The following is a 13,817-nucleotide window of genomic DNA, read 5'->3' as shown; positions in this document are numbered from 1 at the left end:
TGTAAAATCACAAAGCATTTCAATTTGCAGTAGCACTTACGTAACCCAAGTAGGAATTTCTAACTTAAATTTTATTAAATTTTAAATTTCATCTTAAAAATTAGAATATTCCTTTAATAAATTTAATTTCAAGCTATAGATTCCCTTATGTGTGTTTAACACAGGAATTTTTAGAATTAGGAAAGAAAAACAGAACCCGGTCTGTGTTCTACATTGTAAATGTGGTCTCAGTGGGGAAAAGTAATGTTTCATTAGATAAGCTGTACAACAGAAATATTTAATAAATACTCTTCAGAGCATTCTAGTCTGCTACCTGCTGATCACTGTGCACAACAGTCAAAGTTTACAGTGAAAAACAAGCATTATGTCTTGCATACTAAATTATAATGAAAAATAAAGAAAAGAAAATAGAAGGAGGGACTAATTTTAGGTTATGAAGTTCATCATTCTGTTCGTAGCACATTTGGGATACTTCTGTACAGCAATGTTTTCAATACCTTATTCTCCCTATTCCATTCAGAAAAATTCCTTCAAATGTATTAAATTGCAAGTTTAGAATAAAGTATAATCCATAAACTGGATTACTTCTTGCTTCCCAGTAACAGTGACACGTGTCAGTTTAGTTTCTATAATTCCATCCTTGCAAGCCTCATGTGACAGCAGGTTTGAGAAAGGAAGCCTTGAGTTATGCCAGCAGGCAATGGATTACACGCATATGGGCACTAATTTAAAACAAATTAGGCCTATTTCAGAGATGGAACAGCATCTGTTTCCTGTCTGTTTGTATTGATTAAGATGTTTCTTGGTCTTGAGCAGAATTCTTTAAAGCCACAGCTGTGCCATAGAATATGGAGTAAAAGATCAAAACCTTGATTTTAACAGCATTAAGATCAGAAATATCTGAAATTTTAATGCGCAAACATATTGAAACATAGAAAATAGAATTAAAAGGATTCAATGCATTGATAAAAAATAAGACATGTATGAGTAAATAATTCTTAAAATTTTCTGGTAGAAAGATTATCTGTGATGATAATTTCAGATTTCAAAATCCCTCAGTCCTATGTCCTAGCTGATAAACTAGTCAAGCCTATGAAGGATGCGTTAACTCCAAATTATACTGAAAAGAATTTGCTTGCTTGCTTTATCTCCGTGTGCAGGTTTTAGCTGGGATAGAGTTAATTTTCTTTACAGCTAGTCTGGGGTTGTGTCTCAGACTGGTGCTGAAAACAGTGTTGATAATAGAGGGCTGACTTTGTTCTTGCTGAGCAGGGCTTACACAGAGTCAAAGCCTTTTTTGCTTCTCACCCCACTCAAGCACCAATGGGGCTGGGGGTGCACAAGGACTCAGTAGGGGCTCCAGCCAGGACAGCTGACCCCACTTCTCCAAAGGGACATTCCACGTCACATGGCTTCATGTGCAGTATGTAAAGTGGGAGGAAGGAGAAGGAAGTTGGGGGGGGATGTTTGGAGTGATGGCATTTGTCTTCCCCAGTCATCATTACAGGTGAAGGACATCCTGGAGATGGCTCAACAGCTGCCTGCCCATGGGAAGTGGTGAATGAGTTCCTTGTTTTGCTGTGCTTGTGTGCATGGCTTCTGCTTTGCCTATTAAACTCTCTTTACCTCAACCCATGAGCTTCTTACTTTTACTCTTCTGCATTGTCTCCCCCATCCCACTGGGAGGAGTGAGCAAGCGGCTGTGCAGGGCTGAGCTGCTGTCTGGCATTAAACCACAACACTCTATTCTCTCAGTCTGTAAATTATAGGTTTCATCAAGTATCATTTTGTGGCTAAACTTACAAAAGACCATTTGGGAGCATCTAAAGTTAGAGCTTCAAAAAAATCTAGATTTTCTTAGCTGGAAGTATTAATTAAACTTCAAATTAAATGTAAAGTCCTTCATTTAAAGTCAATTAGCTTTTCATTTTAAAAATATGAAGGCTGCAATTCAGAGAAAAATGTTGTTTTTTAAATTTTAGTTGTTTAATTTCAAAAATTTGAAACAAATAACTTGATTTTTCAACTTTTTTTCCCCGTAGTGAAAATATTCAATTCATTTGAACAAAATTCACTTGTTTCTTTATTCAACATCATCCTTTACACAATTACTATTCACTAAGAAATCTTCCCATAGCAGAATTTATGCTTGTTTTTTCAAGACATGTAACATATTTATTCTTTTATTACTAAATTCTTCTCTCATTCCTAACAGAACTTGAGAGACATAGTTTCAGAAGCATTTTTAAATTTTTGAGCTTACTTTATATCTAAAGCTAATGCTGACATAATTTCATGAGCTAAGATTACCTTTGAAAGAACCTCTGTCTGTTAACTGATACAGGATTTACATGCAGAGGATGTCTTTCATTAGGATGCTTGGTAAGAGCTAAGGAGAGGGTGTGGAGAGGGTGTGGATTACAGAGCAGAAAGAGCAAAACTGAAGGAAGACCTATTTGCCTGACAGCTTGTCTGATAAAAAATGCTGTGTTTCTTGCAGTCCTTGCCCCTCTCAAAGTCTTAAGTCACCTCATTAAATTATAGGATAGGTTGCTCAGAGTCCCATCCAACCTGACCTTGAATATTTCCAGGAATGGAATGTCTACCATTTCTCTGGATAACTTGTCCAGTGTTTCACCATCCTCATTGTAAAAAATTTATTCCTTATGTCTAGTCTAAATGTACCTTCTTTTAGTTTAAATATGTAAGACAAAAAAAAAAAAAACCAAAAAAAAAACCAAGCAAAAAAAACAACCAAACCCAAAACACTTCAAGGTGCATATTTCAGAATAAATTTTCAATGCAGAGAGATTTAACATCTGTTTAGTGTTAAACAGAGTAAATTTGAATCTGGAAGCCCCTAGGAAAAAAAAAAAGAAAGAAAAAAAGGGGCAGTCGGCTTATAATGTACATGATACAAAATAGTTTTAAAAAGGATTTGCAATCAATCATTAGAATAAGAACATTTTCTTGTTTGGCAGCATTCATGAGTCTTTCTTTTAGTCGGTCACAGAATGGTTGGGCTTGAAAGGGACCTGTGGAATTCAAGTAGGGCCACCTATGGCCAATTACCCAGAAGCACATTCCAACAGCTCCAAGGCTGTTTGAGATACTAAAGTTATGAATAAGTATTATCATTTTACTTTAAAAAAACAAAATATCCAATCGTGGAGCTAGAAAGTGTTAGATGAGGGGACTGACCACATGCTTAATGACTATTTGAAGAAATTGTCACAATATGTCAGGAATTATAACTTTGAAATTTCTCTGGAAAAACCCTGATCCAAATTATTATATTTTAAACTATATATGTACATGAAAGATGAGACATATCAGATTTAAATCTAACACAACTCTAAAACAGTGAATAAAGTCTACATATTTTAACATTGGCTTATTATTGCTCAAATTTACTAAAACAGCCTTCCACATGTACCACAGCTTTATTTTCAGTAAATTTCAGTAATGAGTTATTAGTTGCCGTTCTTGAAAAATTAAATGAAATGTGAAAAATTTGCTATCTTTCTACATCATCTACAGGATTAATAGAACATTGTGGCCATGGACAACATGGATAGATTCAAGGTAAGTTAAGAGTATGTAACATTATGTTGAATGGGTCTAGAAATCTAGATTGAATTAATGAGTTCAAATACTTCCTCTTTGGCATGGAATTTGTTTCCCTAAATGTCATGTTTATTCTTGGAGAAAATTTTTCATTCAGAAGTTCAGATTTATTATGTGGGTATGACAGAAGGATTCTGGGTTTTGTTTCTGTTATGTTTTTTAAGAAAATAAGTCATCAAGCTGAGCTTCCATTATTCCTGTTGCAGAAATAGTTACAGAGTAATAAAAACACCAAATTAGATCATGTAAAAACAAGAGATTGTTCATCCAGCAGCTTGGCTGTTCAGTTGTCAAATATTAAAGATCTTTATACCAAAGACATAGAGTGAAAAAGTACCAGGAAAGACAAAAGACCAGGCAGCAATGAGAGACTTGCCCTTCCCTTTCACAAATACACTCACAGCAGATGCTACAGCAGAGGAAAAAAGGAAAAGGAGCTACCTGTTTCAGTGGATCACCAGTGACACAGCCTCCAAGAAAGGGAGCAGCAGTCACAAGAAGAGATAATGGTAGATTTTTAAAAACAAGTAACTTGGTAGACAGCTGTGATTTTATGCTGATAGTGCTAGACTAGAACAAGTAAGTGAACTAAAATTCCCCTTACTCTGCTGGGTACAAGCTCCTGAAATTTATTATATTTGCTATATCACCCTAGTGCAGCTAAGAAAGACAAGTCATTCCACTGTATTTTCACAGAATGGCAGAACAACTCCACTACTGCCTTTATCAAATTTTAGAGCTGACCAGACCATGCTTTTATGATCACCATTTCATCAACAAAGAACGTGGACTTCCAAGTATATGAAAGCAGGTTTCTTCAACTCAACATCATGACAAAATACATTCTTCCAACATAATATTCTGAACCTCCACAGTATGCATATCTTCAGCAGCAAAGCCTCTAGCACACACCAGGACAGATGTGAGACTCACTGCTATTCTGTTGTCTACCTGTGTTAACAGAAAAACTAATTGCCAGAGACTGCATTTAAATTCACTGTATTGAAATCTGGGACTCAGTCAGAAGTCTCTGAATAAACTTATATGTCCTGACATGAAGAGGCACTGAGATTAGGTGATAGTCCCATCCAGTTGTAAACTGTGAATCTTAAGGCTTGAGCATTCCCATTAAGTTCTTAGCATTACAAACAAAGGCTTACTTCATATTTAACATTTTTTTGTACTACAGGAAAATGTAAGAACTGCTAGGAATACACACTGCATAACTTGAGCAACAGCCATCATCAGCCCAAAGTCTTTCAGACAATGCTTGGAACTTGCAGTTTCATGTGACCACACAACACATTCCATGAGTTGTGTTGTGAAAAACTGGAAAACCACATCGTCTGTGGAATTAGAATTGGCAAACAGCCAGGAAAATTGCTTGCATTTTGTGAAATGGGCAGAATAGAATAAACTTTTATGTTGCTTCAGACTCAAGGCTTATATGTTCCAGACAGACTGATATTCTGTAAAATATGTTACCACTATCAGTTAAATTAACCTAATTTTACCCACTGTCATTTAACTATCTTCATTTGTTTTTTTGAGATTAATTTAGGCTAAAGTATTAAAATATCTGTTGTTTTTAAATAACTAAAATATCCAAAAGCTGTTAGAAACATTGCCTTTATATTTTAAACATTATCACATTATATCAATTGGGAATTTTTATTTGGCAAAGCACCAGACAGTTATAAAAAATAGTTTGCAGAGCTTTACAGAAAATAAAAATGCCATATGCTCCCATTCATTGTAATTCCTGGTCTAAGGCATTAGTAAATCTTCACTTTGATATCTCACATGCCTTATTTTTCTCTAAGAATAAACAAGAGAATTATTAAATCAAAATCAAGTGCGGCTGTAAGTTATTATTGAAGAAATCTGCACAGCCAAAAAACTGGGTGATTCTGCAGTGTGCTCTAATGTGGACAGGATTTGTATATTCACAGCTTTTGTTTTCTGAAGGAGTAAAATGAAGTAGCTCACATTGGGAATACTTGCAAAAAAGCACTGTCTGAAATATGTTATATTTATTTATTACTTTTTTAAAAAGGCAAAAGGAGGAGTTTTATCATTATTTGAGTTCTGTGCAATATACAGCCTAATTTACCAGTACCCTCAATGGTGACTAGAAAGAGCTTATTAAAAACACCAATGTCATCAACCTCACATTCAGCCATTCTTGTTATAAGTCAAATAAATAATGTATGCGGGACGTAAATGCCAACAGATGACTTGAAGTTCATGGCTTCAGATCAGATTTCACAGTGGCATGAAACTCCAGTTATCCAGTCTTCCATTCCACCATATGGAAAACGTTACTCTCTGTGACATTTTCATTGAATCCCTTTGCAATGTTAACAAAATAATTAAATAACTGTATTACTCATATTAGTCCTTTTGGAAATCAGTTCTGGTAACACATTTTAATCTTTGTTTTTCTTACAGCTCTTCAAAGCTAATTTACTGTATTTTTGGCAGTGCCACTTCACAAAAACTTGGAGAATAGCTAAGTAAATCAAGCTTCAGGTGATTGACAAAATCCAGCACTAAGAAAGGAAAGACAAACCCTAGTCTGGTTTTCTGAAGTACTGCAAGAAAGAATTAGAAATTAGTATCGGAGTCAAACTGAAGTTGTAGACTTCAGATTTGAAGGGGAATTTCCCACTGCCCTTCACAAAATTACCTGTCACTACTAAAAAGATCTTGTAGAAAAATTAATTTGTAGAATATGTCACCCTGTTAGAAATGGATTTGTGAGATTTAAGAATCATTTTTGTCTCTTACATTTCTTAAAAGTGCAGGATTGGAAATATCTGTTAGCAAGCATCAGTGAAGAAGCAGGAAGGTATCAGTTTCTACTCATGCTGATTTCAGCCTAGGCACACCTCTGAAAAAAGGAGGGAATTGTGATAATTTAATACCTTTTCATTTTCCTAGCACCAAGCATCATAGGAAAGAGAAGCAAATTTTATGTCAGGACCAACAGCAAGGTGAATGTGAGTCAGCAGAGCCCTGCCACCCAGGAGGGCCAACCATGTCCTGAGGGGCATCAGGCCCCCATCGCCAGCTGGGCAAGGGAGGGGATTGTCCCTCTCTGCTCTGCACTGGGGCAGCCTCACCTCCAGTGCTGCGAGAAGTTCTGGGTGCCGCAGTATAAGAAAGATATTAAACTATTAGAGAGCATCCAAAGGAGGGCCATGAGGATAGTGAAGGGACTGGAAGGGAAGCCATACGAGGAGTGTCTGAGGTCACTTGGTTTGTTCAGCCCAGAGGAGACGGAGGGGAGACCTCACTGCAGAGAGTCTGCTACAACTTCCTTGTGAGGGGAAGCAGCGGGGAAGACACTGATCTCTTCACTCTTGTGAACAGTGACAGGACTCAAGGGAATGGTATGAAGCTGTGTCAGGGGAGGTTTAGGTTAGGCAACAGGGAAAGGTTTTTCACCCAAAGGAGGGTTCAGCACTGGAACAGGCTCCCCAGGTCAGTGGTTACAGCACCAAGCCTGTCTGAGTTCAAGAAGCATTTGGACAACGTTCTCTGGCACATGTTGTGATTTTTGGTGTGTCCTTGTAGGGCCAGGTGTTGGACTCAAAGATACTGATGGGTCCCTTCCAACTCAATATATTCTATGCTTCTAAAAAACTGAATTATGAAGAAGAAAGATATTCTTAATGTTAAGACCATTGCTTTGTTCTTAGACAACAAAGTAGTTGTGAAATCAATAACTATTTCTGAAAGTATCAAAGGAGTTTAAGCTTTATTAGGATGCTAAATAAAGCTAAAGCATAAAGATGATGCAAATATTATTTAGATACAATAAACTAGATAGAGGAGTATAAAATTGTTGTATGTTGGAATAGCTGGCAGTCCATTTACAGATGGTCTTGAATTTGGGACATCTGTTAGAACTGATGTCAAGTGTCCCTGCAGTGCAAGACAATAAATTAAGTGCAGACTCCCTAACACAGGGTCTTTATCTTCCTGTGTACTTTGAGAAAGGTACAAAGAACATGCATGTCAATATGTGTAGTGCTGAAAGGCAAACAGAAAAAAGACACTTGGTTATTCAGTTTGGGGGTCAGACTCTGACAAAAGGTATCCTTGTATACCATCAGATTTGCCTCTTCCTAGTAGAACACAGCTGTGAATATCAGAGCAGATTAACTTGTTTTCTATCCAACAGTTATATTTTGCATCAAATATTCCACAATTTAGTGTGCATGCAATAAGAAAGACACATAGAGTCTATTTCTTTTTCTGAGTTCCACACAGAAAGCTCTCTCTTTAACAATTTGTTGTTCAGAGATGCCCAAGTTAGATACATTCACTTGTCTAACTCACATTATTTACTGCAAAATGCAAATAAAGGGAGATAATTTTTCCTGTGTTTCCTCAGTCTGCTTTAATTCTTTAGGAAGGAACAGAGTATTATATTGCCAAACAATTCTGAGTCTCGGCAATAACTGAAAGTTCAAATATTGAGACTTGGCAAAACACCATTATTGTTTCAAAACACTCTTTTAGTAACAATCATGCAATGTTTATAAAGTGGTGAAAGTGACTCGATTTTAGTGAAATTCTGTTCCTGCCATAGTTCCCAAAATTTCTCTTTTCTCTACCTCTTTTCTCTGTGAACCATTTCCACACTAGGTCTAACACTGCAGTGAACAATGATCATTCACATCTAACTCCAGCACTCCAATTGTCCTATGAAATTCATCAAAGCTACAAACTACTGACCTTACCCTAAACCCATCTGATTGCAGGCCAGCTGGCTTAAGTTCTCTTGCCACTCATCAGCACAAACATGATTATCAGCAGCTGACCTGTGAACAGTCAGGAACATCAAGGAATTGGTGTTTTTAGCCAGTGTAACTGGAAAGAAAAAAAGGAAGAAAACTTCAATATTATTTCAAGTAGTTTTATAAATGGCAAACTGAAAACACACAACTACATTCAAGAGTTTTCCAAATTGCTGGACTTTTCTTAGTTTTACAGGCTGAACAGCCATGCAATTTAAAACAAAGGCAAGTGTGGCTATCAGAACCTTGCTAAGACTGAGCAGCATGAGACACTGAACAGCAAAGGTATCTTGAAGGCAGGAATAAACCTGAACACTTCTAATTCACCAGCACAGATTCACATACGCTGCTGATAGCCTTAGTTTTTATAGCCTTAATCTATTTAGATAATCTAGATAGAAAGATCATCACCATTTCTTCTCTCTTAATCTGTGTGTAAAAGTTCAAGAACTGCTTTTATTACATGCAAAAAAGATTCTCAAAAGGTCCCTCCAACTCTCAACATCTTCTTAATCTCTCCTCTATCCACAGTACTTTCCAGATTTCACACATCATCTACGCATTTTCTTGCCATATCACTTTTCTTATATCTTTGCACTGTGACTCTTCACACTGAGCTTTTGGCCTTCTCTTTTGCCACTTCCTTGCATGCTTTCCCAGCCTCACCCCAGTCTTCTCTTTGCTAATAGGAGTGCCTCTCCACCACCGTATTCTAAATTAAATCACCAGTGATTACTACCATCACCCAAACGTCACTTTGAGGCACCCCACAGCAGAAACTTACCACAGTCCCATTCATCTGAGCTGTCGCTGCAATCTGCCTGCCCATCACACCAGAGTTCACGTGGCACACATTCATGGTTGGCACATTCAAGTTCACTCTCTTCACAAAATGCTGCAAAAACAAAAACATGCTTCCTCCTGAGAAAGACACAATCAAAGTGCAATTCACACTGAGATGAAAAATTGAGAAGGAAGGTGAAGGTAGGCACAGATCAGATTTATGGAACAAGTAACTGAACGAGATTTGCAACAAAATTCAGCATGGATACCACTGGGGCAGAAGGTGGTTGCTGTCATGCAGTGGCAGAGGGCATTGCAACTCAGAGGGAAGGAAGAGTGTCTGGAAATGCAAGATCTGTGATTAGTTAGTATCATTTGTGGTCTTGTTATATGAAACCTGTCTAAGCCCCTCAGAAGCTGTAAGTGAAAATACTGTTCCATGCTTTTTAGCTGACTGATCCAAATTTGTTGGAGTCTTCATGGTTTTTAAAAAAATTATTTTACTACAATGAATATCTATTTCCTCTCATCCACAGCAATTATATATTAACTTTTGAATTCAACTTTGCTTTTCAAAATGATATAATTATTTTTATTTAGAGGTACAGAACTGCTGTACTGATAGACATGTTCCAGTTCACAGTTGGTTGCTGGCTGGCATCCTCACATACGGATTTCCAGAGTCTGTTCAGTATGGGGAGCACAAGAGCTTCCATTTGCAAATGACTTTTAGCTCTCTGCCAACACCCTCCCTTCCAAAAGGCAGGTGTGTGGCAGTACAGGACCTTCCTCGCTAACACACTTCCAGCTTCTATAAACCCCATCGTTAGGGAATTCTGAGACCTGGGGGAGGGCAGAGAGGGAGCAAATGCATGGAAGGCAGCTGCATTGAGTTGTGCCCATGTTTGGCTGATGTACAGCATTTGTACTGCCATACAATCCAAGCATTTATTTGCAACACGAGTACAAAAAGTGTACTCTACAGTGAAAACCATACAGATAGAGCAGGCAGTGCTGCCTACCCCTGATCTTTCTGCCAGCACTTTGAGCAGACTTACACTGTGCACATGGACAGTGTGCCCATGCCATCAGTGTACCATAATAAGTTTTGTATCTTAATTGTTACCACAGTTTGGATTATAGAAGAAATCTGCGGAGCCAAGTAAGGAAACAGAATCTAAGAAATGTCAATCAAAAAGAAACTAAATAAAGACGAGAGACATATGAAATTTACCAAAAAACAGATCAGAAGGAAAATCAAGGAGAAATCAAGGAAAAAAAGAGCAGTGAGCAGCTATGCCTGTATAGAATGAAGCTGAGGAAACTTGGGAAAAGAAGTTAAAAAATCTATAAGGAATAAAGAAAAGAAGTACAAAGGCACAAGAACAAGGAGGGAGAAAGAGAAGAAAAGAACGAGAGAGGACAAGAGTGACCAAACAGAGATCAAGGGTCCAAGGATGTGATCAACAAAGGACACAAGACGAGGAAAGAGAGAAATTGGTGCTATAGAAAAACTGAAAAGGAAACTGAGGGAACAACTAAGTCTTTCTGCCTACAGAAAACATAAAATATTTTACTTTCATTTATTTTGCCCCCCAACATCCCAAAAATATGATCAGCCCTTTAAGGGAGTAAAAAACTGCATGAGTCCTTACAGCAATTCTTTTCATCCATCATGTCGGGGCAGTCTGGGAAACCATCACAGATCATAGTGTGTTTGATGCACAGCTTCTTCAAAGGACATTCCCAAAGACCCCTTTCTCTACAACCTGGAGGCAGAGAAGCACAGTTCTGAAACACTTGCATGTAATATTGAATCAACTGTTTTGTTCCTTAAAAGTCCTGAAACTCACATAATATTTTCACTTAAAATATACCAAGAATAGTTACTAATGAAGAAATGGAAATAAGACTGGCACAGTGCACACTTGATAAATTGGTCTAAATATTATAACACTTCATAATACTTCAGTGATTTTAAATAATAATTGTATTATGCTACACATACCTATAACTAATGGTTTAGGCATTAGCTCAATTAGCTCAAAACCCATACACCACTATTCTTGAAATATATTTACTAGTAATATAAGAACTTTTCTAATCCTGAAGTCTGTAGAAATTCCTTGGTCATTCAAAAGCAAATCCTATAAAAGCATGGAATCTCCATGAAACAGTGTAGAAATACATACTTTTTTTTTCTGGCAATGCTGAGACAGAATCTAACACAGAATCACAATGAAACATAGAAAGAGAAGAAATCTTTACAAAATTATGTCAAAGTGTTTTGACAGTAAAATTCCTGTTGGTCAGCTAGAGGAAATTAAGAATAGCCCAAGCTACATTTTAGAAAAGAGTTTTCTCTTGTTTTATTCCACTTTTTATTTCCATCAACTAATAAAATATTTCATTGTGATACCTGTTTAAATACTTTGACATATTAATGTCCTGCATGTCTGACACTGCTTTTAAAAGAAGCCATAAAAATGATGTGCTGTCCTGACTAAACCAGATTATTTGATTGCCTTGTTTGGCCTCTTCTGCAGAAGATACTTTTCATTTTAATCTCAGTGCAAATTCAAGTGATAGCCCTGATGCTCATACATGCAAATAGTTCAGGTATAAATTTACAAACAGCATTTAAAGCAGCACCTCTCTTTGCCTGGACCTGGAACTATGAAAGCAAATCAGCAGTAAGTTACCAAGCAAATCTATTGTTTCCAAGAAGTTTTCATTCAGAAGTACATATTTGACAAATATTAACCAGAGAATCTCTACTGGATTACTGGAAAAGTCTATTCAGGTTTTAACTGTACCTGGATGTGTGGGGTGCTTGATTTTGTTTAGGTTTGAAAATCCATGTAAATAAATGTTAAAGCATAGAGAAATAAAGAGCCTTAACCCTTGAAACTAATTCCTCATGATCAAAGAACTTTCTTGGGTGTCACCACTTTCCAGGTCTCCTTCTTGACAATATTTGTGATAACTATTAATGAAAAATTAATTGAAACTAAACAAAATCTCTACTCTTATATAGAACAAGGAATGTCATGTTAGGAGCTTGATATGAATATAAAATAAAAAAGCTTAAATCCCCCATAATCTATGAACCTTGCAATTTTTTAGCAGATTCTTTACAATTCATTAAATACGTTTGGCTTTACTCTTCATCACACATTACAGTGTTACACTGTGAAGTGTACCACAACTCTCCAAAACTAATCGCTTACAGAAATGCAGAAACAATTCCCTATCAGAAATTCACTACTTACTGAATTCAGTGTTCAAATACACCGTTTTGTTGGTAGAGACCATGTACCATTTCGAGTATTTATATTTCATCTCTAATTATTTTTGTGACATGCACTTTTCATTCAATGAAAGGGAAGTGAAAGTGGAAGTAGGAAAACTTGTCTATATGTACATTACCCCCAGCCCAAAAATACAGTTTGACAAGAGCTATGGTTTCATATATGATCTTACCTTCATTCTTCATAATAGGAAGGAAGTTACCAATTGTTATTCACATATACATTTCCCATGCAATTATCATTAAATCATTAATGTTAAGACCATCACCATTTTTCTCTCACCTAAAGTACTACAGATCAGAACTCAGATTCCAGAAAACAGTGGAAGAGAGTATAGGTTTTGAATGTTATATCCTCAATTTCTTTAGTAGGTGTAGGACCCTCTTCTCTTCCCTGCCAAAGGCATTGTTCAGCAGCCAGCAATTTAATACAATCAATTACAACCAAGTATATTTAATACCACAAACTCACATGACATCGTTCACAATAATATTTTTTGGAAATTACCTTCCCTACACTTCACTGCACTCAGAAGTCTCACTTCCAGTAATCTCAGTCAAATTTTCTCCCCAAATCCCAGTCTAAATGGGACTAAGGATTTCACTGCAATGGCATGGCTGAGATTTCCTTTCACAAAGACCATGTGAAAGTATGACAGGCATTGCTAACAGAAGGAGACAATGGGTGCTGAATACAGCTCTACTCTGCATGGCTAGAGTATACCTTAGTCCCTTTGGGTGGTTCTAACTTATATTTTTTGGCCAGAGTAGTTCAAGCACAAGAAAGCTGTAACTAGTCTTTTTTCAGCCTCCTTCACCTTGCACTGTAAAGCTGTTACAAGTCTGTCATTTAAAGCACTTCAGATACAAGGGTTTCAAATTAAACATTCAGTGTTTTTTAATGTTATAAAACCAATTACAAAGGATAAGGCTAATAAAATTTGAGCTAGCCATTCACACATGGAAAGATCATCAAGTTTTGATTTTGTCCTGCATACATGGAATATGAATAAGTCAGAGTTACTTCTGGAGCTCTACAAGGACTTTTTGTTCTTCAGTAACAGTATTAGCCCTGGTCAAAGTAATGTCACTCTGACAGAGGTAATTTCCTAGCTGATACAGTCTTCCATATTTATAGAAACTGATAAGAATGCTGCTGATTGCTTGTGACATTCTGTCTAGACTTTAGAGAAAGAGTTCCACGAGAAATGAATGTTACATATTAGAACAATATTTCATATGTTAATGTCTAGGAGAACAAAATTATCCTAAAAGACACATAACAATTA

At 36.7% G+C, this 13,817-nt stretch overlaps 1 protein-coding gene across 5 annotated transcripts in view; it reads right to left on the bottom strand.

The window, feature by feature from the left end:
* The window catches only part of CORIN (corin, serine peptidase), a 130,128-nt gene that overhangs the window by 18,165 nt on the left and 98,146 nt on the right, over positions 1–13,817 (bottom strand). For all 5 annotated transcript variants that reach the window (XM_069014185.1, XM_069014182.1, XM_069014186.1 and 2 more), the window contains exons 14-16: positions 10,874–10,987; positions 9,220–9,330; positions 8,379–8,508 (exon numbers count right to left, since the gene is read on the bottom strand). In XM_069014185.1, the coding sequence (XP_068870286.1) occupies positions 8,379–8,508; positions 9,220–9,330; positions 10,874–10,987 (355 nt within the window). The remainder of the gene's footprint in view (positions 1–8,378; positions 8,509–9,219; positions 9,331–10,873; positions 10,988–13,817) is intronic.

This window comes from Aphelocoma coerulescens, chromosome 4 (assembly GCF_041296385.1).
Source record: "Aphelocoma coerulescens isolate FSJ_1873_10779 chromosome 4, UR_Acoe_1.0, whole genome shotgun sequence".
NCBI lineage: Eukaryota > Metazoa > Chordata > Aves > Passeriformes > Corvidae > Aphelocoma > Aphelocoma coerulescens.
This window is presented reverse-complemented; position numbering and strand designations above follow the sequence as displayed.